Source organism: Phaethon aethereus, assembly GCF_964289735.1.
Source record: "Phaethon aethereus genome assembly, chromosome: 12".
Taxonomy (NCBI): Eukaryota; Metazoa; Chordata; class Aves; order Phaethontiformes; family Phaethontidae; genus Phaethon; species Phaethon aethereus.
This window is the reverse complement of record NC_138588.1, coordinates 11,839,886-11,866,814: the sequence shown is the minus strand read 5'-3', so window position 1 is coordinate 11,866,814 and position 26,929 is coordinate 11,839,886. Positions and strand designations below refer to the sequence as shown.

Genomic DNA, 26,929 nt, shown 5'->3' with positions numbered 1-26,929 from the left:
CTGCTTTATTGCCTACTTTGTATAGGAAAGAAGCCACTGAAAAAATGTCTGGTTAACTCTCAAGACAAAAGACACTTGCAAATAATGTGGATTCTTTCTTTAGGATTCAATGTTGAACTTGCTGAAGTATATGGAGATGCCAAGAGTTTACTTTGATAACATTGGTTTGGTTGTCTCTGTATGTACTATGGTTCAGACTTTAATTTTTATCATCATTCTTTTCTCACAAGTTCCCTCCCTGATTTAATGCACGAGACGGATAACTAGCATTCTGTGCCTTTTGAGGGTTTTACTTCACAGCATTAATAATGTTTCAACATAAAGTGTGTATATGTGTGAGCCTGGGTTTTTCAAATTCCATCACAGGAGAATTTTTACATCTACAGTATGCAATAGGGGCAGTATGTATTGGATCTATCATGACTAACTGGAGAAACTCACAGCTGTAGAGGGCAACTGTAAGCACAGAGGCACCTAATACTTTGGGCCATGCAAAAAGATTTGCAACGTAGGCCCATGGGCAGCTGAAGAAGTTGTTTTTATGTAAAGCTTCATTTCATTTTAGAATTTTGGAAATTTTCCTGTTTTATTTTCATTGCCTACTGACTTACAACCTCCATACGTAGGTCTCTGTCCCTTCCTCAACTTTCCCCAGTTCCCTTTCTGAACTTTCTTCAGTGCTGGCCTCTCTCTTCCCCTGCACATTCCTGGGAGTGCCCAATCCCAATCTTCTAATTAAATCCTAGTGCTCTCCCCCCCAAAGCATTTTTCCCCAAATTCTGACCAATCACTAGCTCTTCTCTTTGCACAGCCAGCTCACTTTCAGATCAGTTATGGACTTACACATATATGTGCAAGGTTACCTACTACTAAGTGATATTGCAAGTCCTTTCATTATGTACAGCTATATATGTATGTAAGATGTTAAGTCACGTGCCGTTATACTTGCTGTGTATTTTTACTAATCCTTTTAACAGTCTTTTCTTTCTGACTTTAACTGGTAGGAACTTTACATCAGAAAATGCAGTGCTTAGTGCAGTTACTGGAAGCCTACAAATAGTTTCAGCTTTGTTGTTGTTTAATCAAGGAGTGCAACTCGTGGTACCAATCAAAGAGAGGACCATATAATTTGCACAATCTAGTTCTTTTCCATGATGATTTTAATTAGGTATATAGAGAAATATTTGAAGAGGAAAACTTTCCATTCTCATTCTCAATCAACCTTTGTTCAATGAGGTATATAGGTAGTATTAGCAGATCAATGAAGCCACAGTTTCAAAACTATACAAAAAAAATGGCAACAAAGCTTTATTCGTGCTTTAGATTTTATCCATAAATTATTTTTTCTATGGTCCATAAAGCATTTAACCACCAAGTAAATTACAGTAACAGCTATGATCTATATGAACCTATGTGAAAAGTTAAAAATGGCTAGCTTGTTTGACCACTTAAGAAGAAAAAAGAAGTAATTTGCGTAATCCAGTCTTGAATTATATGCAATATTCATAACAGTGTATAGTTACAATCTGAGTTAAAAGCTAAACATTAATATCTTATTTTATAGTTGTTGCTACTAATGTTAAATTTAATGGCTACATGTAAAATCATAGGAACAATAGTTTTCTGCAAGTTTTTAAGAAGACACTTCAGCAAATTTCCACAAATGTAGGTCTTAAAGCTGATTCTTATCCAACCATCTGTGTATATAAAAAGATGCTACACATAATAAAATATTTTTTTAAAAAGAATACATTTAAAATCAGGCAGAAGAAATCACTACACGGTAAGTATTTTGGTAAAAGTAACATTTGAATACAAGCATATGGATCACTTCAGAAAGATAGACCTCTGAACTTCATACCTGGTAATACATAAGGTAAATCAAACAGTTGTCCTCAGTATTTTCTCATATGAGTTCTATATTTTTTTGTATCTCCACCAAAAATGTACTGTTACAGCTCAACTCTGTGACAACATTTTAGGTTATAACAATCACAGTCTGAATGTCCAGATGTCACCACAAGTAGGATTCCCTGAAGTGGAGGGTTATCAAGCTGTGAATAGCAAGGAGACCTATCATAACCATATATCATGCAAACTCCATTCAGAAAGGAAGGATTCATCTGACTGCCGTCACATTCTTTTTTTATTCTACCTCCTTCAAAAGTCAGTATCATGATACCCCATTGTCCTAGTGAAAAAAAGCCTGGATGGCTTTACCTTTTAAGTTTATTACTGACTGAGCTAAGATATTCCCAGCCTTTGTCTTCCCTAAAATAAGCTATATAAAAACAACATTTGCTGTAGCTAATTAACAAAAAAGGAATTTTTCCGTAGATTAAAAATCAGCTCAACATGATCTGGATGAATGGGAAGAAACAAATAAATTAATGATGTTTAAGGGATCTGTCTTGAAAATGGCTAGGAAAAATGTATTGTTGTCTTTTCATTGAAAAGTGATCAATTTATTAAATTAATGTAACATCAATTAATTTAATTTCAGTTTAATAACCCATACCAGTTACCAAAACCAAAAAGATATTCTTAGAGTCAGGCAGACAAGTGACTCATAATTATGGTTTTTAATCTTAACTTTACACTTAAGTTTACAACCTGAAAAAATAAATCCAAATTGAAGTGCCATATTCCTCATTTCTCTTGTTTTTACTGCCTTGTTAAAGGAGTTTATTTTGCATGCATGTTGCAGTGTTTTTCAGATAACAACGTTGACGAAACATTTGCACAAATGGTCGCACTTTTCTCATATCTTTTGCCTGTAGCAAAAGTCAACCTTGATCTAATCCTGATTTCTGAGATCAGGGAACTAAGGATAAGGATTTAACCATGAGAACATTTAGCACCTTCACATCTGTGGAATTTTTTCCGTAGGACCTTCCAACCCCTTTTTAGCTATTGCTGCAGGGCATTAAATCCCAACATCTTAGGTTTAAAGTCTGATACAGAGATTTTTATCTTTGTACTGTCTTAAATTCTGAAAGTTCTGGAAGATGTTCTAAAGCAGATTTGAAATAGATCAGGGAACAAGGAGCAGCAAAGTAGTAGTTTCTTAGCAGGTATGTGTTGCCCTGAGGGCAAGCTGGACAAAATGGAATTTTTTTGATAAGTCGCATTCATGACCCAATGCCAAACCTGGGCGGTACATATTACAACAGACCAGCCTGGAGATGAGGAAAGCATGGATCCCTATAGTTATGTTTTCATCTAAAAGGACAAAAAGTAATTTCCTATTTGAGGAAAAAGGGAATAGACTTTATTAAGCTGTTTCTGTTTGAACTGGAGGCCTATGCACAATCTTCATAATTGGAAGTAAAGTGCTTGCCATTCATTTCCACTCTTTTCTTCTCGGCATGCGCACTGTAGACAGTTGTCCACAGCATTGTTATCAACTAGGAAGCAGGAACCAATGCATGGGTTAACGTAAAGGGGGCAGGTTTAATATTTAAAGGATGGCTTACAGCATGTGTATTTTGCTCATTTTCATGTTTCATGTGGTCCTGATACCTTAACACATTTCTACAAATACAATCTTGCCAAAGAAATGCAAAACCACTAGCATTTTAGGTGAACAATTTTTATATATCCTTAAGGACTTACTTGGGATTGGATTTGCAAAGCCCTGGGCATGCACATTTGTAAGATAGAGGAAGAAGTGTCACTCAAGCTAAATATTCCATAAAACTAAACCAGTTCAATTTGAGAGATGTATTAATTACGTTTGGTTTAAACAGAAGTGTGCTGGATCATTCAAGGGATCAGAGATTTATGCAAAGAATCCTGACTTGCATATGCAGATCAATATGGCATCCTTTCATTAAAAAATATGCAATAGCAAGACAGAAAACTGTAATTAAATAAAACTGCAGTTAAAGCATTGTGGGAAAAAAGTTATCCTCACGTTTTCCAATAATAGAATATGAATGTTACCAGCAGTAAATGAAGATTAATTGCATTGTTCACTGACTAAACTTACAGCTAGTGCCTTATTTAAATGGCTTCCCATTTATTCTAAATACAAAACTTCATAAAGATCTAAACTGAAGCACCACTTAAAAAACACACAGCAAGTGATTCATTTTTTCAGAGCCAAGAGAAATACATGCCTATGCCTGGACCATGAGTAGCTCCAGCTTTCTGGAACTGAAACCTCAGGTATGTATTTTTTCTTCTGTTGCTGTCAGAAACAATAAGTTATCAAGGAAAAAGAAAAATTAAAAACAGTATGGATCCAAAAATGAAAGTTGGAATTGCACATAAAAGACCCAGAATATTTACAAAAACATTTCTACTTGCATCCTATTTTGCTGAGTAAAACACAGATTACCTTTTATCCTTGATTGCTTTCTTTATAATACACAACAGATACGCCTTTTGAATACCACAAATTTTTTTCATTGCTATCATTCTGAATTCAGACTGTGGAATGGATCAGAGAACATACTGATATAAGTCCAGCAAATGTACTGGCAAAAACCGCAACAGGCCTAATCACTTCAGTCCCCACTTCTTGTCAGAATGGTGGTCATGGGTTGACAAGATAAGAGTCAAACTGGAAATAGCTGTAATCACAGTTTACAAGGGTTAACTTAAAAGAAAGCCACTTCTTTGTGTATCTGCTGCAGACATTCAGCCTTTGAAAGCCCCGAGCACCATACTCTCATATCATAAAGGTCCATGTATTGAGCCTTTTGCTGAACTAGGAAAATTAGGCTGAGCCACAGAATAGGGGGAACAGCCCATTATGATGAAATGGAGATAATGACAAAAGTTGATCAACTAGACTTTGAATGAAAATGGTTAAAAAAAAAAAAAAAGAATGCAAAGGGAGTGACAAATGGGATTAATCCAAGTGTGCGCTGAGAAGGAAGCTGAGGATTTTAAGGAAGGAAATTACTCATCCTCTGTGTTTGTGTATGGGAAAGGCTGAGTAATACAAGGTTGCCTGGCGTCATACACCTTTATGCTCATTTTGGATCACTCCAGTGAAAACACCCAATTTACTTAGGTCCCCCTCACCACAAGGCGGCACATTATGTGCTCTCTGTGATTTTTAAACTGCCTCTACAGTTTACTTCATTTTTAAGAAGTAACTGTTATCCATTGCTACAGAGAGGAAAGAGTCGGGGTGGGATAAAAGCAGGGAATTATAAACCACATTACGTTATCAAATATAGACAACTAAAGGTAAGTAAACTATTCTTAGTATGTGGATTAATTCCAAACTTTCGCTGTTACTATTATTTACTGAAAGGTCTGAGGTGTATTCACATCAACAGTGTGGAAATTAAACAGGATAAGGAGCTACTGAAAACTTAGCTTCAGTATGTTTTATAAATACATTCACCAGAAACTCAACAGAATTTAAGGATGAAATGGAACATGGACTTTGGATAGCAGACTGGTGCCAAAGATGGAAGTAAACATACAGAAGCAGAAGATCAGACACATCTACTCCTTATTTTGATTCTCTATATTTTAAGCCTGCTGGTCACCCATTGGTTGGTATGAAGTGTAAGGGCTTTTCTTGCATTGTTGCCACTTTTCGTTCTTGTGTTGCGAGTTTCAAGAACTAATAACTACGCATGCTAAGGAAGGCTGTTCCCTAGTAGTAATTTTTCCTTCACGCTGATAAAGGTTGTGTTTCAATGTCAGACTTTGAAACATCCAAATATACATTGTCATTTTCACCTAGTGGCCGAACAAATAAAAATCTCAGTGATCTTCTGTGCAGTTCTGTTTTTCAAGTCCATGATATAAAAATATACTGCATGATCTATAATGGCCACAGCACACCCTTCTCCACAGTACATAATGGACCCACGTTTCGTATATCCATCAGAAAGAGACTAAGCACACTATGAATCCGCCAAACTGCAGAAGAGATTTGAAAGCAAACCGAGAGAAGCACATGAGTACAAAAGAGAGAAGGAGGAATTTTTTAAGGACAGAAAAATACTGACCTAAATCAAAACACAAAAACACTAGCTAGCATGCGAAGCAATTCTATCCACATACCATGGAATGTATGTTTTTAGAAAGTAGATTCTTGGAGATTTAAAGTATAAACTATGTACATAGCTCCCTCTGATGACCATTGGACACGATACAATGCAAGTCTCCTTTTATTTTTCTTCGTGCATTCAACTGACAGCTGACTGGTTAAATTCTAATTGCTTCCAAGTGAGGTCAGCAAAGGTATTTATCGAAAAGGGCTGAACAACAGGCTCAACACACACATGCACGCGCACGCATAAGCACATACACACCATCTCTCCGGCGTGTTGATTTATGGAAACAATTATAATTCTGGTGGAGTCTTTCTGAGCTGAGAAAGTTTGTAGCTACAGTAGAGTGTCTCATGTTGCAAAAAGCAGAAAACAGAAATGGAATACTTGGGTATCCAGCTCTTATCAACAGGAACAAGTAAGTTATCCGTCCTTTATGAGAACATTCAACAGTTTCTAATAGCTAATAACTTTTATCTTCATTTGTATATGCTAGATGCATATAAAAAGAATTAAGAAAACTATTTCTATTAATAACTGAAAACAGTAGGAATAAAAATACAGGACTAAGACTATGGAGTTTGTTTTGAAATTTGAACTAGAGAAAAGTTATCTGATAGACTGTGCTAACTGTGAATGTATAGGTATGATGTAATCAGCAGAATTTTACCATGCATGAGAAAGTAGTTGAACTGAATCAATAAGGGCTTTTTAGAAGGACGTAAAACTGAAGACAGAACTATGTTTACAATCAGTTTAAATGTCTTGTTTATGTAAAAAGTTGTGCGAGATATCTATTGTATATACATTTGCATATTTTTAAAAATCAGCTTAGCATGTCATACATTTATGTATAGTACTTTTCAGTAGCATAATATATCCTTGCACGTTTGTAACAATTGAGCATAAAGACTTATACATGCACCTTTTCTCACAGATCTTTTACTTTCAGTGCAAGCAGCAAATTCAAGTAGTACAGAAGGTCACAACAACAAAGGTTTCTATAACTTGTGCCTTTAAAGGATATTCTGACTGAAGAGATATTTAAGAAGCTCTTCTATTTCGCCATTAACTATTAAGGAGTAACGATCAGAAAAGAGGGAACAATCTCATTTAAATGAATCTGTAACTCGTAAAGACAGAAGGCAGGTCGGTGACCTAAGAGCAACAGTCTACTTGAGATTTAATTTTCATTATGTTGTTCATGAACACCCAGAACACTGCACTATAATGCACAAATGGATACTGACATGGATCCTGCCAATTTTGCTCTACAGATCATACTTTTACATTATCTTTCTAATGGGCACTATATCTTTAGCTTGCAATGACATGACTCCAGAGCAAATGGCTACAAATGTGAACTGTTCCAGCCCTGAGCGACATACCAGAAGCTATGATTATATGGAAGGGGGGGATGTAAGAGTGAGAAGACTTTTCTGTCGAACTCAGTGGTATATGAGGATTGATAAGCGAGGCAAAGTAAAAGGGACAAGAGAAGCAAACAACAACTACAGTAAGTAATATATTTGCTTTTCCTATTTCTAAGTTTTTAGAATGTTACACATCGTTGTTTCCTACTCCTTGATTTATTATAATTCCAGAAGAATTTGTATAGTGTACTGACCATTGTATAAGACCAGTTTTCCAATTAATCCTACAGCAGGACATTTGTTATTGATTTTGAAATGCGTCATTTTAAATACTACATTGTAGATCTGCTAATGTATTAGTTACAGCTGGTAACTATTAGCAAACAGAGAGCCTATTTTAACAAGTGAATTAAGGTTCTAAGTATGAAAATGTATAACCACAAACTCTGCTCATAAAATACTTACAAAACATTAAACCATATTTATATAGTCTACAAACTACCTAAAAGTTTGGTGTGTTTGAGTTAACAATTAAAACATATGCAATACTAGAAAGTTCAATGGAAAGAATTATGCAAACTCTCTTGCAAAATCTTTTAGATAGTTTGCCAAGCCAGGAACAAAATCTATTATAGTTTCTGCAGTTCATTATTACAGTGATCATGATGCTGAAAAAAATATTCTCCCCCCTTTCTTCCAAAAACATGACTCATCTAGAGAAAATGGACATATAATATTTTGCAAAGCTGTACCAAATACAATTTTTGAACTGGCAAAAGAATTGTTGAACTAATCTGTATTTTTCACACAAATACCTATATGTCTTCCATTTATACTGAAAAGCACCAATTTTACAGTCACTATTTTTGCCACTTTGGCTTTCATGTTCTTACAAATATATTGTTTATTTAGAGAAACATGACATCTACTTGAGAAGACATTACTTTATTAAGATATAACAGGAAAATACATAGGATTATATCGCATACTTCAAAACAAGGAAAAGGGACCAGAGACACGCTGGTCTGGTGGAAATATCCTTTCAGTTGAATATAAACAAGAATGCTATTAAACACAGTTTTAATGTAGGTTGTGTGTATTATTGTGCTTTTTATAACAGCAGTAGCAAAAGAAATCAATAAATCAAAGAACATCAAGAACTGTTCACGTGATTCAGCTTTCAATGGAAGTTGACTGCTTATTTTCTATAAGAACAGTGCTTTTGCATCCTAAGTGCCTGGCTAGTGAGCTTCATAATTTATTTCTTTACCTCATGACTACATTAAGTTCTTGGCAACTTGTGTGGCTAAAACTTCATTGACTAATGTAACTGTTTCTTTTAAAATTTGTTTCCATATATCTCCTTTCTTCCTACACTATTACGTAGTGAATAACCATATTCCTCTGAAAGACAACACATGGCCAGCAGCCAAATAAATTATTTGGTCCATATTCAAGAAGATTCCCATTGAGTTTCAGGAAGACATTGCTACAATAGAGATCCATAGGGCTAGTTTTGAAACGTTGCTCTCATAAAAATCAATGAAAAAAAACCTGTTACTGACTGTTGAAATAGTTTCTTCTAATTTTTTGCAGATAAGTGAATGTCCACAGTACCCAATTTTTTCTGTTATTGTCTACAAACACTTTTAAGAGGTTATGACAGCATAGAGAGATGAATAATTATATAAATTTCCTTTTTTTAGTTTCATGATGCTTAAGGAAAAACTTTGGTAGTAATTTAGCATTATTTCAAATTCAAGTAAAGGTTCTCAAGTCTCTGCAGGATCCCATGCTGCTGAAGCACAGTAATTACACCCTGAAACAGTCTGTAGTGAAACCATTAGAGGATATCAGATCATCTTGTGCTGAAGGCAATCCATTTTCTTGTAGTCTTCTGAACACTTCATGAAGATTTAGTGATAATAACCAACTATTACAAATTACAGAAAGGCAACTTTGAGTCGTTAAACCCTTACGTTTCTATTGCAGTGAAAAAAAAAAACAAACCTCTTTTTCTGGTAAATGCAATGAGTATCATGAGAAAAAACAATCAATACTTGAATGGTTTATCTGGTATCTGATGTGCGCTATGATGAACTGCCTCTGCTAAATTTAACTAAAGTATGTGGGAAGTCTCCCACCATCTTAAGTTTAAGTCTCTTGCTGCAATTTATCTGTTGTACACTCGGAAATAATATCCAAATGCTTTTGTTGGACAAGTAGAACAGGGAAATAAAGACAAAGAGGACTGGAAAAATGTTAACACTGTATTTCTCAGAAAATCCAAATTATCAAAAAATTAGTACTGTGAGAAACTTCTTTCTTGTCATACCCTCTATTCAACAGAATATGTAAGAAGCCTTTTTGAAGATGTGTTTATGGCTCTATACTAAAATACCCACATAAAGAAATAATATGTTATGAGGAGAAAAAAAACCCAAAGAAACAACAACAACAAAAAACCCCCAAAACCAAACCAAAACAAAAAAAAAACAACCACAAAAACCCACCTGGACCAATACACTTTCCCTGAGCAAAATTTTTAACATTAGAAGACTAAGCAGGCTATGTTTATCCAGGGTCTCCAAAAAGCATTATTTTAAAATCATACCCATTACAAAGATGTATTTATCTGGGTGTTCAAATATTTTTTGTTCTGTGACTTCCATTTCTGAAAGTTAGTAAAAGGTAAATAAGACCTGTTTCTCAGGATAGAATCCCAGAACAGTTGCAGTCAAATTAATCAATGTGTGTGAAAAGCATGGCTCTGAGAAGTACCCTCTCCCTTCATCCTAATTTCCCACTTGTATAATAAATAAAAGGAATCCTTTTCCCTTTTGAATCACTAACATGAAATGAAAAACACTAAAATGAAAACAAGGAAAAAAAATCATGTTTTTAACTATCATAACTTGGCTTCATAAAGGAAGCTACACTGACAGTTTTGCAGACAAAGTCAATTACTTGTTTTCAGCCCATGAATTGTGAAGCATGAATAATGTGAAGAGCAATATTCACATTGAGAAACGTCTGGAGAATAACTTCATCATAATCTTGGCAAGTGCCAAAATTCACAGAGCTTCTCTCATCAGTTGAGACTATAAATGTAAGAATGCCATGACGGTGAGGAATTAGGGTCTTTGTATTTCAAACTTCTCTAGTAAGTTACAGAATAAAATATATATACACATCCTGTAAAAGTAACAGCAAGAATAATGAAAGTGTTAAAATTTCCTACGTTTTTAATTCAAAAGCCCCTGTATTAAACGTATACAGATTGAAACTCCATGACAAAATTAAATACTGAATCAAATCCTCACTCACCAATTGTAACTAATCTGTATTTATAACTCACTTGTTTCTAAAAACGCATTGGAATTTAACTGTTTAGTCCAAGAAATATGTGCGTACCATTTCAAGCAAATTGTTGAATCCTGTTTATGACAGTGATGAACTTGTTAGGTACCCAAAGAGTATTATTCTGTGCACATTTCAGAAAGCAGCAGAGCCTTCTGGTGGACATAAAGCTGATAACTCAAGAGTAAACTAAGCAATTGGAGGACAGTGATCCCCGCTAAGCAGAGGAAATCACTTTGCACCTGACAACTTTGCTTTCATTCCAAAAACTAAACGGCAGAGTGAGAACTGAGTCACATACTGAAAAACTCAAGCAAGAATTAGGAAGCAGCCAAGAGATGAGGTCACCCAGAAAAATCTGTCATTATTCATAAAAATATTTCTCTTTGACAATCACTTATTATATCTTGTCCAACCCTAAACTATGTGCTTTTTATTAAAAAATGAATTTTGTATCTTGTTCATGTAAAACAATCTAAGTGGGCACACAAAACAGACTTTCAGAATTCATGATTGTAAAAAGTGAGAGTGACTGAACAAATCTTGGAGATAATATGGCAATTTGTTAACTCTCTATCTTTGATAGAAAATAAAACTCTCCTTATTACTGCTTACTCCTTCTTTCATTTCAGCTTGTGTTTATGAATTTTGCCATCAAATTTTATTTGATTTGGTTAAAAAAAAAAAAAGGCAGCAAAAAACAGAGTTTATTTTGGCTCTATGCAAGAGGATTTACAGCTATGACTGGATGATGTTTTAGGACTTTCCACGCTCTGTTGCCTTTGGAATCTCATTTTAAAGACTTCAAAGGGTCTCTTAGTTACTAGAAAAGCCTTCCTGGAACCTGAATCCTAAGACGTCTGATCCTATCATATTCCATGTGTGCTCTAAACCCAGAAAGTGCCTATTTCCTCCCCTTTTCAGTGGACAAAGACAACCAAAAAAGAAGTTAAAAAAAAAGAAAAGATAGCCTAGTGAGATCTTGGCACAAAATGGCTGAAATCTTGATTAAAATTTTTATCTTGGAACACTACTTCTATTTTGATCAAAATCATGCAAGTCATAGTTTTCAGCAATATTAAATGAACTCTAACTCAGTGTTGTTCCAACCTAAACCCTAACTAATGGCAAAATACACTTTATACACATCTTAATGGTTAAATACCCAAATTGCTTAGAAATCAAAATTATTTCCAATAGCATTTTATATATGTTTCTTAGGGTAAAACAAATGTTGGACTATGTATGTCATGTCACTAATATAAATTTTATTTCTGTTGCCTGAACACATAGTACATAGAGGAACAAGAATATTCAATATCTGGAAATCAGATATTTCAAGGCAGGTATTGATGTACCAGATTCAGTTAAGAGTTATGCGTGTTCCAACCAAACAGAAAGTCTGTCTTTGCAACTGCATTCTTGTTTTTTCAAGAGTTTGTTGGTTCAACCATTACGTTGGTATCAGGAGAAGACAAAACTTCACTAGTACTCTGATAATCTTTTTCATTATAACAGAATGAGATTTAATTCAAATGGCAATATATATGTGTCCTCTCAAAACTTACCTGCAGTGCCAAGGATGACGTTCCCTCCTACAGTGATTAATCAGATCTAAATATAATAGATTTCCCTGCTCCCTCTCTAGCTCTTTGTATAGCCCTAGTGGTAGATACCATCCCACAATTTTCAACCAGCAGAAGAGAATCTATGCCTATACCTTAGCCTATACCTTATCACACGTCCCAGCTTTTCACCATCAGCTGCTGATGAAGATGGGTTTTAGCAAAGATGCATATAAGGGAAGCAGCTCAGTTATGCCTGTCTTACAGTTTCTATTGACTTTTTTAATTAAAAAAAGTGCTCAGATCAGTGCTCAACTGACACAGAATGACAGAGGTGCCACAAAACACAATTAAAACTGTACATCACTTCTGAGTTTACCTCCTGAAGCTTCATCACCTTGTCTATTCTGTGGTATTTACCAGCTGAAAAATATGTGTAAAGTCAGAATGGCAGCAATTTACACTCCTTTTCTTCTCACTGAACACAAAGTGATTGCATAAACTCTGTGAGAGGAGAATCAAACCTTTGGGCTCAGCCAGCAGCTTCACAAGCTAACATACATCAACTGGGCTACGTCTACCTGTGTGTGCTTCAAAAATGGAGGATGAGCTAAAATCAAGACGAGCAGTGAAAAACATCTAAGCTGAATCCATACACATTGTGCTTAAACTGATTCATTTGACCTTGATACACTTTTGTAATTCAGCCGTGACTTGGCAGATTTTCTGAATCTCTCAATATTGAGTTTTCTCAGAAATGAGAAATGTTACATTTTTATGGAACCATCAGTCAAGTCTAGCAGCTGACTGCATAGGCAGTCACAGGATTAATTTAAAAAGATAAATTGCAGCCCCTTCTCCACCCCCATCTTTTTTTTCCCCATTGCTTACAGTTTCTGAATGTAAAAAAGAAAAAAAAAAAAAAATCTGTATTGTATCATTAAGCATGTTATTGCTCCATACTGAAGAAAATCTGCTGAAGTGGCCCTGACCCAAGACTCAAGAGACCTGAGGCTAATCCAAAGTTTTAAGCAATTTGCTTACAGACTTTGGGAAAGTTCTTCAAAATCTCTGTGCCACTATGAAAAAGAATTATTCACCTCTTTTTAAAGAGCTTTAAAAATCATTAGTGAAAATACTTACAAACCTACAAAAGAATTATAGATATTAAATATTTTATTATAGAATATTAATTGACTAATAGAATATTAACTAAAATAACTGAAGTCAGTAGCTAGACAGAAAAACACAGAGCTCAAATGAATCTTAAGGAAGCAAATTTCCATCTAGGCAAATAGAATTTGATAGAAAATTTAATTCCTTATACAGTCAGTCTTGCAAAATCAAACCAAAATCCAGATATGTTAGTTCACAGCTTCCAGCTTTCTGTATTGTTTAAGTATCTGAAAGTGGGTTTTTTTAGATTTCTAGGTTCCTAGAGTAAAGAACAAAGCTGTTTTTCCCCTCTCCATCTTCCTTAAAGCTCAGGAATACCAAGACATCCTAAAGCATGTAATTATAGTGTTCCACACTGCAAGATGTATCAACTAGTGGTATATTTTGGAACACTTTCCTCATCAAAACAGAATAAGTTTAGGCAAATGAAGGCTGTTACTCTTCTTGGGTGGCACACTGCTTTCATTGCATAATTGACTGTCTATGACTATATTTGGCAACTGTATTTCAATTGTCTTTTTTGACCTTTGACTTTATTCTTAATTTTTAATTCTGGATATGAGCTGACGGAAAGGTCAAGTTAGCCTTCTGGTGTACGTTATTTAGAAACATTATTAAGAAAAAGTTAACAGTGAAAATTCCTATGGCAATAACATAATAGAGGTTAACAGTCATAGCACTGAATTGTCACAATTTAAAACTTTCATAACGCATGACATCATTTATACAAGTGGAAAAAATTCTTTGTAACAATTGGTGCTGAAAAGTTGGAAGTGGATATTCACAGATGTGGCCCACAACTTCATAAAAACACACACAAAAAAGCAATAAAAATACCAATGCAATCAATACGCTCTCTTGACTATTATTTAGCTTTTGAAACAAAGAACAAAATTATGATTAAATTGTAGTGGGATTTTTTTTTTTTTTTTACAGTATTCACACACTGCCTATGACATGAATCTAGTACCTGCACAGTTTATCAACAGAAGACTACAATATTCTAAACAGGCTGAATAAGATGATCAGACAGGTAAATCCCAGTTAACATCGGCAAAGCTATGTCAATTTATTCCAACTGAGCATTTGCTCTTTTAAATTTGCAGTGGGAATCTGACAATTCAATAATAACAGGCTGAAATTATTAAAAAGTTTAAATATTCCATTAAAAATACTGAAATTTCCCTTTAGTGTGCAATCTTTCAAAATTAAGCACACACTGATAGATCAATGCAAAACTCTAAACGACAACACAGAAAACATGCCCATTTCATAGCAGTTATAACCACGATAGCTTCTTAAATAGGGAGTAACAAACATCACTCATCTCCATCACTTCAATCAAAACACTTTTTGAATACCCCCATTATCTGTGGGGTTTTTTGAAGGAGTTTCCTAGTGTTAGTACTTCAACCGTTAATAGCATACATGTGTGAGCTCACTTCCATTTTTGGTAAGCTGGCCTCCGTTCTTTTAAACCTGTTAATAGACACTGAGAGGTGCTATAGACTATAAAAAAAGTCTATATCGGACTTGTCTTAGCCATTTTGATCTCTTGAAATTTTTATATTTGTCTAAGTAGAAGGTAACGTATTTCAAAACAGAAGAAAAACCACCTGCTAACAAGCAGTGTATTTTCATTAATAACCTGTGTTAATTTTATAACTTTTTATTATGACCTTTAAATGTGAAGTGGGATTTGGTATTTCAATCAGAAGTGATTGTTTACAGGAAAAAAATGCATATAAAGAACTTTATGATTGTTAAAGACAGAAATTATTTAGATGAACATACATACCACCTAGTGCTGAAGATACAGGGGCTGGAGGTAGAAATCACAATTGCTACCAAATTTTGAGAAGGTTGCATGTGAATGTGTGCTGAAGTCCTAGAGCTGTTCAGGTGAACTGGTGCCATAGTTTTGTGGGCTGCTTGCATACACAGCTGTAAGCAATGCAGTGGCAAATGCAAAGTTTTAGGTGCTTGTCAGGTGTGTGGAAATGCTCACTAGAGAAGTTTTCTGGCTTCTTGCATAACACATACACATTGCATTTTGATGATGTCTACATCATGAGTGGTGGCCATGATCAGGCGCTCAAGTCAGCCACTAAGCAGACAGATTTGGGAGAAAATGTGGACTTAACTAAATCAAGGGAAGAAGGTAGCACAGAGTGGGGAATGGACTGATTCCATCCAGTGCTTGTGTAGCTTCTGCAGCAAAGACCTTGTGAAAACATGAGTTGTACTCCCTGACAGAAACTCTAAATTAAATTAAAAGGTAACTGAATCCTAGAGAGTGCAGGCAGTATTAGTACAATTGGAAAGTGCAACTTTCACCAGCAAAAGCAGCTTCAATTCCACCACGCTAATTTATTTCCTTTGGAATAGCCTATGCAGCTTAGCGACTGCACATAACATGCAAGATGATACAAAGAAATCCAAGTAGTTCTTGAGTGAGACTTTACAAGGATTTAGGGAACTAGCTATGTAAATCCAGCACATAATGATTCAAAGAGACTTGTTTGTTAGGGCCACCTTACAACAAACAACAGATTTATGCTGTGGGAAAGGCCAGTACAAGATCTTCCTCAGCAGCCATCCTTTGTGTTCACTTACGTGGGGAAACTGCACCTGAGAAACCTTGAAGTCATCACAATCATAACACTTTCCAATGCTACAGCAAAAAAATTGTAATACTACCTACACATATGGACAGGGACAAATGCCTGTGCCCAGAGTGAGATTCATCCCAACTGAATTCCCCACCCAGCACTCTTACTTGTATTAGTTTAACACCGTTTTACCAATACCATGCTACAACACAGTACAAAAAGAAATCTCTGCCATGTACTAAGCACATCTCTGACAATTTATGAACTGCAGGTATGACAAATACTCAAACAGTACTCCACCTACAAACGTTGTTACTAATCAAAACCTAAACTGGATACAGCTTCAACAGGCTATATTCAAACTAACTGGTGACAAAAAGCCATCTTCCAGTTAAAGTAAGTTCCATTCTTCTAACTGAACCTTTTACATTTTTCACTGAGCATGGAGATCCTGGTCAATATTTCCAGCACAGATTGAAAACCAAAACCAAATAAAAAGGTACAGAATTTCCAGGGCAAACAAGTTCTTCTTTAGAGCCCTCTAAAACACTCTATACAAGTCAGAAAAAAAGAAAGAATTTTTTTTTATGTCCAAATTATGATTCCAAAACTACTCAGGAAACAAATACTACCACCTACCTCATCAGGTAAGGGACAACATGAGAAACATGGAGAAAACCACAGTGGGAAACACTTGGAGAACCTCTTCCCTGTAAGAAGCCCTCCTTTCTCCCCGCTGGCTACTTACTAATGTAATCAGCTGCACAGGTGGTTTGAACCTCTTGCTGCTTTACATCCTGCCACCCCTGCGGTACTGGTACTATGTTTTAGAGTGCTGGGCATTCTGTCTGAGCATCTGTTTTAGCAATCATGAAGGAAGTTTTCTTATTGAGGCTGTAAAAGACAAAGTCAGGCATGTTTTCCTACCTTAATAACAGTGTAACAGCCATATATTTGGATGAATTGGTGTTGGAGTTTATAGTTAGTATTTATTAGTTCAAAAGAAACCAAATGTTATGTGAATTTTGAGAGTAGTCTTAGGAGAGCCTGCTCAAGTTATAAAGTAAATGGCAAGAGTCCCAGGCCACTTATACTTGTCCCTTTAAATGCCTCTTAAGTTGAGCAATTAAAATAATACAGCTATTAATAAAACAATTATTTAAAATTATTACACATCCATTTCAATCAGAAAGTTCAAATTAGCAAACTGGTACTCAGGTTCCTTGATTATAAATGCCAAATTAAAATTACTTAACATCCTTCATTTCTGACTACATCTTTGTGTGACTTGGGAAATTCAGTTTATACTACTCAACATAACTCTCATGCAATAAACTAAAGAAGAAGAAAAAAAGATTACTACATCTTTCAAGGAAACTATTACCACATCTTTCAAGGAAATCATGCTCTGCTAATCTTTTTACCTAAGTAATCCAGTGTTTTGAATTTGAATTCATCTATTTTAATTATATTATTCTAGGATGTATTCTGAATGATTTAATGAGACTTTCTGAAATGGCACTTTCATCCAGAAGGAACACTGGAAGCAAAACCAGTCTATAGCACAATTATAAAACTAGCGCTAGACAAAACTAGACCAAAAGCAGAATTTTTCAGGTGATTTATAACATGAGGCATAAACCCCCTAATTTAGTAAGATGGTGAATAGCCTAGCTCTGATCCAATCAGATTATTTGTGATGAGTTCCAACGACTATAGCATTTAAGCAGAAAATGATCTAGTGATAGAAGATACATGTATCATAATTATTGTGAGAAATTATTGGAGAAATTATTCAAACCTGTCTAACATTTGGAATCTAATAAATACCTATCTTTGCCAAAATAAGACTAAATACTAAACCCACTTTTTCTTCTTGTATAACAAAATATTTCATAAACACAAGTACGTATTCTGTACATTGTCCTTTTCAGATAGGATCTGTAGACATCCCAGAGACAATTTTCTTAAAGTGCTGACAAGTACTCAAGGAGCATTTCAAGTTACATTTCAAAAAGCAATACTTAAGCCTAAACCTCATAACATATACATGATACTTACATTTCTAAATCACTTCAGACGATATTTTCAAAAGTGCGCAAGTAGCCACTGTTATGTAACTCTGTGAGACAAAATAAATAATAGAATCCATATTTCCTGTCTTTCTCCAAATCACTTGCAAGTGATCATCTTGTATCCGTAAGATACACAATTTTTTTTCCTGCTAGGGCTAAATTAAAATGTATGACTGCCATTACAAAAATATTTTTTCCCTTACTCCCTCTTCACACTTAGCTGTTCACTTTTTTCTGTCTGTGATACCATTTTGTTTGGGGTATCCTTATCCATACATGACAAAATTTAACAAACGTAAGTTTTGTACAAATTGCACATGAAAGTAATCATGCTTATTTCCCCAAGCAGTTAACTACATGAATTCCAAAACTAGAAAATGGGTGATCACCCCTTGGCAGGTGATGCGGGAAAATGCCGGATACTTCTGCCTGTATACAGCACTGTAAATGTTGAAGATTTTGGACCACAACTTATTATATTGTCTTCTTGTTCATACTTCAACAATGCAGTTATGGGTACTTTCAGTCAAACTCAGCTTAGCAAAGTAGAATTGCTAGTTGAAGCTCCTGCTTCATGAGTTTACTGTTTTCAGGCTCCAGACCCATCACAGTGGGATAGTTTTCTTTGTTTTCCTCTTAACGGCTCTCTGGCAGCTTCATGCCAAATTAGCCTCTCTTAGTGGAGCCCTAAAGAATTATATATACCTCATCTATTGTAATCACATGTGCTGCAATTTACCTCGCAGGTGGTATTGTACAAAAAAAGTCTGATTTGAGACCTGTCAGACTGTGCCATATTTATTTCATTAACATAGATTTCTACATGAAAAAAAATATTTCCTTCTCTGTGTGCATGGTATTGGATTGAAATACATTCTCAACAACACAGAGATGTAATCAACATGAGAAAGCAATCAGTGAGAAGCACAGCATTAACTCTCTTTTCAACATACAGTCAAAATATGGCTATTCTATTCATATTGACTTACTGATGAAGTATAGAGAACTATCATTAATAGTCTGAATAGCTGCTGTTGAAAGTAAAAAAATATTGCACAGCTGTGGAGGAGTTAAGTTACTGACTAGTGGAAAAGCTATCTAACCCTGTGATTCATTAGGAAAAGTTTGCTCAAGAGTTGAAAGACCCATTTTAGGAAAGAGACAGATACATGCCATTTGTAAAAGCCTGGCTCTGCTGAAATCAGTAAGAGTTTTGTTACTGTTGCCTATCAATGGCTTGAGGAGTTAATTTAAAAGGATGCCAAATAATAACTATTGTTTCTGCAAATCCATGTGCTTTTACTTTAAGATATGGTTTTGTAACACTGGTAATACAGACTGCGCATACAGAAAAATGAAATTCCTGTCCCACCATTAATCTCTTCCTGACTTTCAAGTCAGAATGACTTATCTGTATCTTACCAACATCTATCTAGGAGTAATGTTGCTATCTCCTATTCATTCTACTCAAGATACGGGCTTAAGAGCACAATTCACCAGAATATAGCCAATATAGGATATGCAACTTGAAAAACAGTTAGCTATTACTTTTCAAATATATGTACAAATTTCTATTTCTATATGAAAGATATAAATGGAATTTTATTCTAAGTTTTTTGGAATTATATTAAACCCACAGATCCACATATCTATACTGAGTAGAAACTGATTGTATTATTTATATTGAATATATATTTAGTAGTGGAAATATATTTTTGTAAAATTCTTTCTACCATATAACATTTGCATTCACAGATGAATCAAGTACACATTGATAGTCATGGAGGAATTAAGGTGGCACAAAAAGACCAAGTTAAGAACAGCAGAAGCACTTTGTTTTGTTTTGTGTGGTAAAAAAGAATTGTCTTATCAGTCAGCTTTGGTACTTTTTCTCCAGCTCCTTGTTGCAATACAGCTGAAGTCACAAATATTTTACGCAAAGAAAGAAAAGGTTTCTTCACTACTTTAAGTGCTTGGAATAGCCATAATTGTTTCAGTTAGAGCAAAAAGCATAGCAAATTGTTTACCAAGAACAGGTTTTCTGTATGTATTTTAGAACGTACCACTATAGGTACAGTCAAGATCTGTGTTGGTGTAACTTCATGTTCTCCAAGACAGTTCTAAAATTTCCTTATGGGTTCAAGGGTACACAGTAACTTTTCTTTTCCTTTTATGTTACAAACACTAGCGGAGAACAGTACTATAAAGAGTAGAAATGATCATAAATACAATGCAGAATCAAAAAAAGCCTGCAAACTGAGTCCGCCAATCACAAAACTATACAAGCTTAATGCAAATCCTCCACAAAATAAAAATGTAAGTGCTGCAAACCCTTTATTTACACATGTAACTTCTGCTACCCAGCTCATAGTCCAATATTACAAAACTCCTAACCTTTATCTGAGTCCTCTAGCCCTATGAAGCGATGGAAGAAATATCTACCATGTTACTCTACTTCTTTACAGAGAACATTTTACTCTTTTCTGCTTGAACAAGGTCCTTGTTTAAGCCCATTAGCTGAAATGCGTGTTTTCAAACATCTACAAATCGGAGACCAGCTGTTTTCCAGATTTTAAAGGGGTCCATATATTCTGCTACAGATTGCTTATGTATTACTTCTATGGAGCTCATCAAAACTTCATGACAACAATACATATAAAAGCAAAATAAGAATTATGTGAATTGCAGCAGAGAAATTGAAAAGTGAAGCATTCCCAAAGGCCCCTGTCTGAAGCTGTTATCAAATGCTTGAGTAGTATGAAATCTTCCATTTGTCTCAAGATCAGGAGAAAAGCATGTCTTTATGCTTATGCCAGTGCACTGCACTGTAGTCTATCAAACAGGTTGTTTGATTGTCAGAGACGGAAATTTGGAATTCTGCCATTATAATAATATGGCTGCCAGGATGGATCTGAATTTAAGTTATTAAATACTTTAACAGACTGGTCATAGATAGCTTTATTATAAACAGTCACCATATAATGATATTGTAGTACCTGTGTGCTCTGAGAGCCAAGACGACTAACTACTGCAGTTTACAGGCACAGGAGAGCTTGCATCCTTCCTTTAGGGCCACAAGAAACTTTCCTTAGTTGGTAAAGAAAGTCAAGTAGTTTCTATCACATTTTAAATAATTTCCTCTGGCTAACTGAAAGACGACTGTTATGGCATACCGATTTTACTAACATTTTCAAATTTAATTTAATTGTTTTAAGGCAATTTCTTTCAAAATGTTTAAAGAACCTTTTAAGAGGCTTGATCTTCTAAGTCACTAAGGGTTGGGTTTTTAAGAATGTTTCAGTGACTAAAGGTGGAGTTAAGCAGCATTAGATATATATGAAAATCTTCCTTTTAAACTAGCCTGTAGGTGGGGTTATTGGTGATAATGCAAAGGAACAGTGGATAACAACCCAAGGCAGCTTTCTAACTTCATAGTTGCCCTTTTATAGGTCCTCTTTGTATATCTTTAGCTGATATAAACAATGATAATTTAATTGAAATAAACATAACAACTGCACTGATTCACACATGGGGATATAAAAATTAGGACAAAAGCAATGGGAAACTGAGTTGTGTACAAACCAGTAACACATAATAAAAATGTGTTAAAGTTAATAAAAAAGTTTAAAGAAACTTTTCATATAATTTGGCTAATCCTATGCCCTGTTAACTGTTCAGTACTGTTATCTTTATTCCATGACTTTTTACATTTTAGCTATGACTGATAACTTCTCTTCAGAAGATAACATGATATTAATCTATCACAATACACTGGAATGTGTGCAGCACTCAGTCCTAGAATCCTTCTTTCTACTTTTAGGGTACCAGTAACTTTCACTAAGAAGCTAGGACACTATTTCTATCTAACACTTAGAAAAGCAAAGCACAAAAAGGCTGCAGACTCTAGAAAATATTTATATGACACTCATTGCAATAGTTTTCTCACTGATGTCCTGATATTATGTACATGGGCAAAACGAAGTGTGTGCACAAATATTTGTATCGTCAAACTACAAATCATTTACACCTGACTTCCTCTGCATCCTAGCATTTGAAGCCCAAACTGAAAGAACTCCCCTGATTTCAAACTGGATAATTCAGCTGAATTTAAAAAAGGCAGATTAAAAATCACACAAATGAGTACAAAATAAAAGAGAAATTTGGCTACAGCTCCAATAGTATATTTGCTCTGGTAATAGCAACTGATTCTGAATCAGAGGAACAATTTTCTCCCCTGCTGCTGATGCTGCTGTTTTTCTCAGTTTTGATACGGAATTGTAAAGCTAGAAGACAACTGAAGACTAACTGGATGACAGTAACACATTTATAAATATCTAATCATGTAAACAAAGAGAGACGTTTCAAAGTGCTGCCTGTGTGTAATGGCAAATATTCTATTGATTTCCCTAAAGTCAGGGGACTTTCATCCTAGACAAAATTGTTAGATTGGTAAAAGCAGTGTGTAACCAGAAGCAAACTATTGACATTAGGCAAAATTAAGACAAGCAATTATTACACTATTTGAAAAAAAAAAAAAAGTCGGATAATTGACACACATTTTGATCCATATACTGAGTAAGACAGGAGAAACATCAGGTACAAAAATCCCAATTTATTTATCAGAATTAGATTATTAGATTTTTTTATTTTGATTTTTTTTTTATTTTCTCCTTCTATTAGTTTATATTTCAGTGTTTAGTCTAATATCGATTTTGAAATTTCAACTAGATATAAATTATTTGTCGGCAGCAAACCAGAACAATTTGAGAGACCGTATCATACAAATATATGTCCAGGAGTGTTTTGAAGGCAGAAAGAGTGAGCCAGATGGTTTCTATCAATTCCCACTCAGTGGTGCAGCAAGGGGTTAGTATGATTTTCTTAGCAGCTTCTTGCATTTTGTACCTCTAAAGGAATTATGTACTGCTTGCTTGTGTTTTTGTAGACCTGTAATTGATATATTTAGATGTCTGGCTTCAGCTGTTCCTGCACCAAGTAGCAGCTCTGCTACGGAAATTGAACTGAAACGTATTCAGTTGAGTAGTGCTTGCCCTATATTTTGCATAACTACTTGGAGTGGGAAAAGATGTCTATCTCTTGCAATAGGGATTGCAGTGTTTATGAATGAAATGCTCTCTCAACTGCGTGAAACAAAATTTTACTGTCCAAAATTTCAAACCATTTAAAACTATTTGTTCCTGTGCCAGAGGCCCCTAAGTATACATTCAAGCTCTGGAATACTGCAGCCACCTTCTTTCTTATGTGTCCAGTTTCTGAATTTTACTTATTTTAAGTAATTTTGTTATTAGCTACATCTGGGAACATTTTCAGTATTAAAAATGCATTTTACTTTATATTTGAACTCGTAATACAATCTTCAGCACTGGGAATGTCATTATGATCATTCCATGAGCATTTAACAATAGGTTTTAGTAACGTTTGTCAAAAATGTATAATTCTAAATTATCCTGAAAGAACAGGAGGGCAGGTCTTAGATTCAGTTTGTCCGCAGAATATGGCTCTGCTATTCCTTCTGTCAAGCCTGTTTCAGGGACCAGAAAAGCTGCCACAAAAACGTCTGGAGACAGTACAATATACAGAACAAAACAGCTAGATCTTGAGGGTGAGGGAATCCTTCATATAAGAAAGAATGGGTTCTGTCTTAGATGTATTTTCCCCCTTCCCCCCTCCTCCAACTGAGTAAGTCCAGCCCACAGTGCCATGTTATATTTATGCCATCTTTGCAACTGCCTGCAGCCAGCTTACACAGGTGATAAGCCATAATAGCACACGAAATGCACCTGGAAATGAAGTTCTTCAGAACAGAATTTGGATAATGAATCATTCAATTTCTTATGCACAGAAAAGGTATGTGAATATGCACTCAGGTTTTCCTTAGAAAAACAGAAGAAAAAGTCTTCTACAGAAATGACATGATTAATTTTATGTCAACTATAATCACTAATTCTACCCAAGAAAGGGGGAAGGAAATTTAATCAGCAGTGATGCTGGGGCATCACCAAAACACGACCTCCTTACTAGGTGAAAACACAAAATAGCGTAGTAACAAATATCAAAGAACAAATTAATATATTTAAAGATTTTTGCATTATGGAAGAATTTGGAAAAACAGGAGGCTCTGGTCCTATGTGGAAGTTGCCAAGTTTCAGATAATCAAAATAGCTGTAGGCAGTAAGATTCTAAATTTGGGAAGTTTTGCACCACTAAATGGATGTGTCTCATTTTGCTGTGAAAAGGTTAATTAGCAACCTCTTACATTTACTTTTGCTATTTTGAAGCTATATTCTAAAAGTCTGCAAAGCTTGAAAAGATCATTTATTCTAGTGAAACTGGCACAAAAGATTTAAATACTAGAAATATCCTTCATCTGAGCTGCAGGGAAAGTATTTGATGTACAAACTTAGCTCTAAACTATTAAATCATTGATTTTCTTACTGCTTGGAAACAATTATCTTTTGTAAACAGTAATTTCACCCTTTTTTTCCATTTTTAATATCAGTAAATTATTAATGCTGTAATAAAGGAGCACTTTTTCAGACTGAGAATTAAGACTTGGATTTTACATGGCATTATTAATTCTAAAAAAACTATTATTATTTTTCATTATAACCATATGTTTAGCTCCAAGGCAATTTTTACTGGAGGGAAATGTAGTTTCCTGCAGAAATGAGAAATGAGTACGTGCTGTATAAGAGGCTGATCAAGAAAATATTTGTATGAAGTGCACAGTGGAGATCAGCAAAGTGAAGGGTTCTAATAAGTTTAATGAGAAATTCACAAGTGAATGACTGCCTGGGGCAACATGTTATTCAGTCATTACTATATACTGCTATTCACAAGTCAGACCTCTAAATTGAAAAGTTCCACAGTTTTACAATCTACTTCAGCAAAAAATGTCATACTCTTTTGGGTTTGAAGATCAAATCAAGAGAAATATTGGAATGACAGTGGTCCAAAGTGCTAATGTTCCAGAGACATACACAGAAGGAGAGAAAGCAATTTAGAGTCAGGATATCCTAGACTAATTCTTATTATGCTACCGTTTTCAATTAAGAACGAAGCATTTCATTTACAAACCTATCTAACTCACCAACATTAGCAGAGAGTTAATATTAAACTGAGGCCAAAGAGGTTGTACAATAAGGAAAAATACTCAGAAATTCTAAGCTATTTCTCTTCAGTAATAATTCATTGCAATATGGTCACTGAAATCGTCACTATAGTGATTAGTGGAGGTAAGATTTACCAAGTGTTGTAAACTGATGAGAACTGCTTTACATTTATTCACTTTGAAAAGTAATTAGGAAAGGTATTATGGCTTTTAATATTTCCCACTGCAGATCAGATATGGTGCGTTTGTAAGTAAAAAGGAACGTGTATTTCCTAAACATCAATCTGGAAGTTCAAATCAGACTTTTCTTTTCATGCTGTGGTACCAGTAACACATATTCAGGCCTGATTATACCTCTGATGATGCACGTGAAACTGCGGAAATAGTTTGAACGATGCAGACTTAAGAGTGGAACTCGGCTTACTCCTTCCTTTTCTGTCGTAAAGGTAAACACCCATAAGTCCAAGTACACATGCAAAGAACAGATCTTGTAAGTAAAGTAACAGCATTTTAAAACAGCGATTTTAGTTCCCTTTTGTATCATCTCTCTTCTGTTTGGTTCTCATCTGGCATTTTTTATATTGTCTTCACAGAGTTAGCAAGTTAGCAGTTTCTTTTAAAAACCTTGACATGGCTCAAATGCCGTAACTAAATTATCTATCAACTGTTGAATACCACCAGGATGATGGTTTATTATAAAGTTGTTCTATCTAGCAATGCATGTATTAATCAGTTTGTAGGATTAGCAAACAGTAGAGAAATTTATGGATAATGTAATGTCAAGTAGGAAATCTTTAAAATGATCAATAAATGAAAATCCACCAAAGTACAAAAAATACTTTGATGGACTTCTGTTTAGCAATTACTTGGTTTTTTTAATACAGTGTGCGTACTGGTTTTGTGCTCAATGAATTGAAAAAAGTTAATTAAACACCAGCTACTTATGCTTAATCAAACATGTTCTGCACACAGACTAAATCTTACAAGCAAATTCTGCTACTTGAGGATGTTTGAACGATATGCTGCATCAAGACCTCAAGGAATATCTCTATATTGTTTATCATGTTTCCTCAGACAACTACAATTTTTCCTGCTTGAAAATTACACATGGGACAAAACCGGGAGTTTTGAGTGCTTTGAACATTTGTCCATGATATCCAGATGTCTGGCACCTCACTGAAGAAGTAGTTTCAACTGTTCTACTGAAAACCCTTGACAGACCCATTGTTTATGTGAAGATCATTTTTACAGTCATATTCATATCTAGAGTGCTTCAGTTAGTCTACACATGCACAGCAAATGCATGCATGGATACAGCACAAAGCCTCTAAATAAAAGCTTTTTTAGCCTTTCATATTGGTCCATGCCATAAATAACAACGTATTTTATAGCTGTTTATGCCATAAATCCAAATTCTGAGTATCATAAGGAGAAGCAAATATATGATAGTTAAAAAAAGAAAGTGATAGTGAATATATGTACCAGCTTGTTTTCTGTCACCATAATTAATTGTTTATTAAAATCATATCCATACACAGAAAATTCCTGGGGTGGTGACAATCTCATCTCTGCTTTGAAAACCATTATAATGTATACTTACAAAGTTTATGAAC

The 26,929-nt window shown here is 34.8% G+C and overlaps 1 protein-coding gene across 1 annotated transcript in view; it reads left to right on the top strand.

The window, feature by feature from the left end:
• Positions 1–7,253: 7,253 nt before the first annotated feature.
• FGF7 (fibroblast growth factor 7) overlaps positions 7,254–26,929 on the top strand; it is a gene marked incomplete at both ends in the record, with an annotated part of 28,759 nt that continues 9,083 nt past the window's right edge. The window contains one exon of the mRNA XM_082004933.1: positions 7,254–7,539. Within this exon, the coding sequence (XP_081861059.1) occupies positions 7,254–7,539 (286 nt within the window). The remainder of the gene's footprint in view (positions 7,540–26,929) is intronic.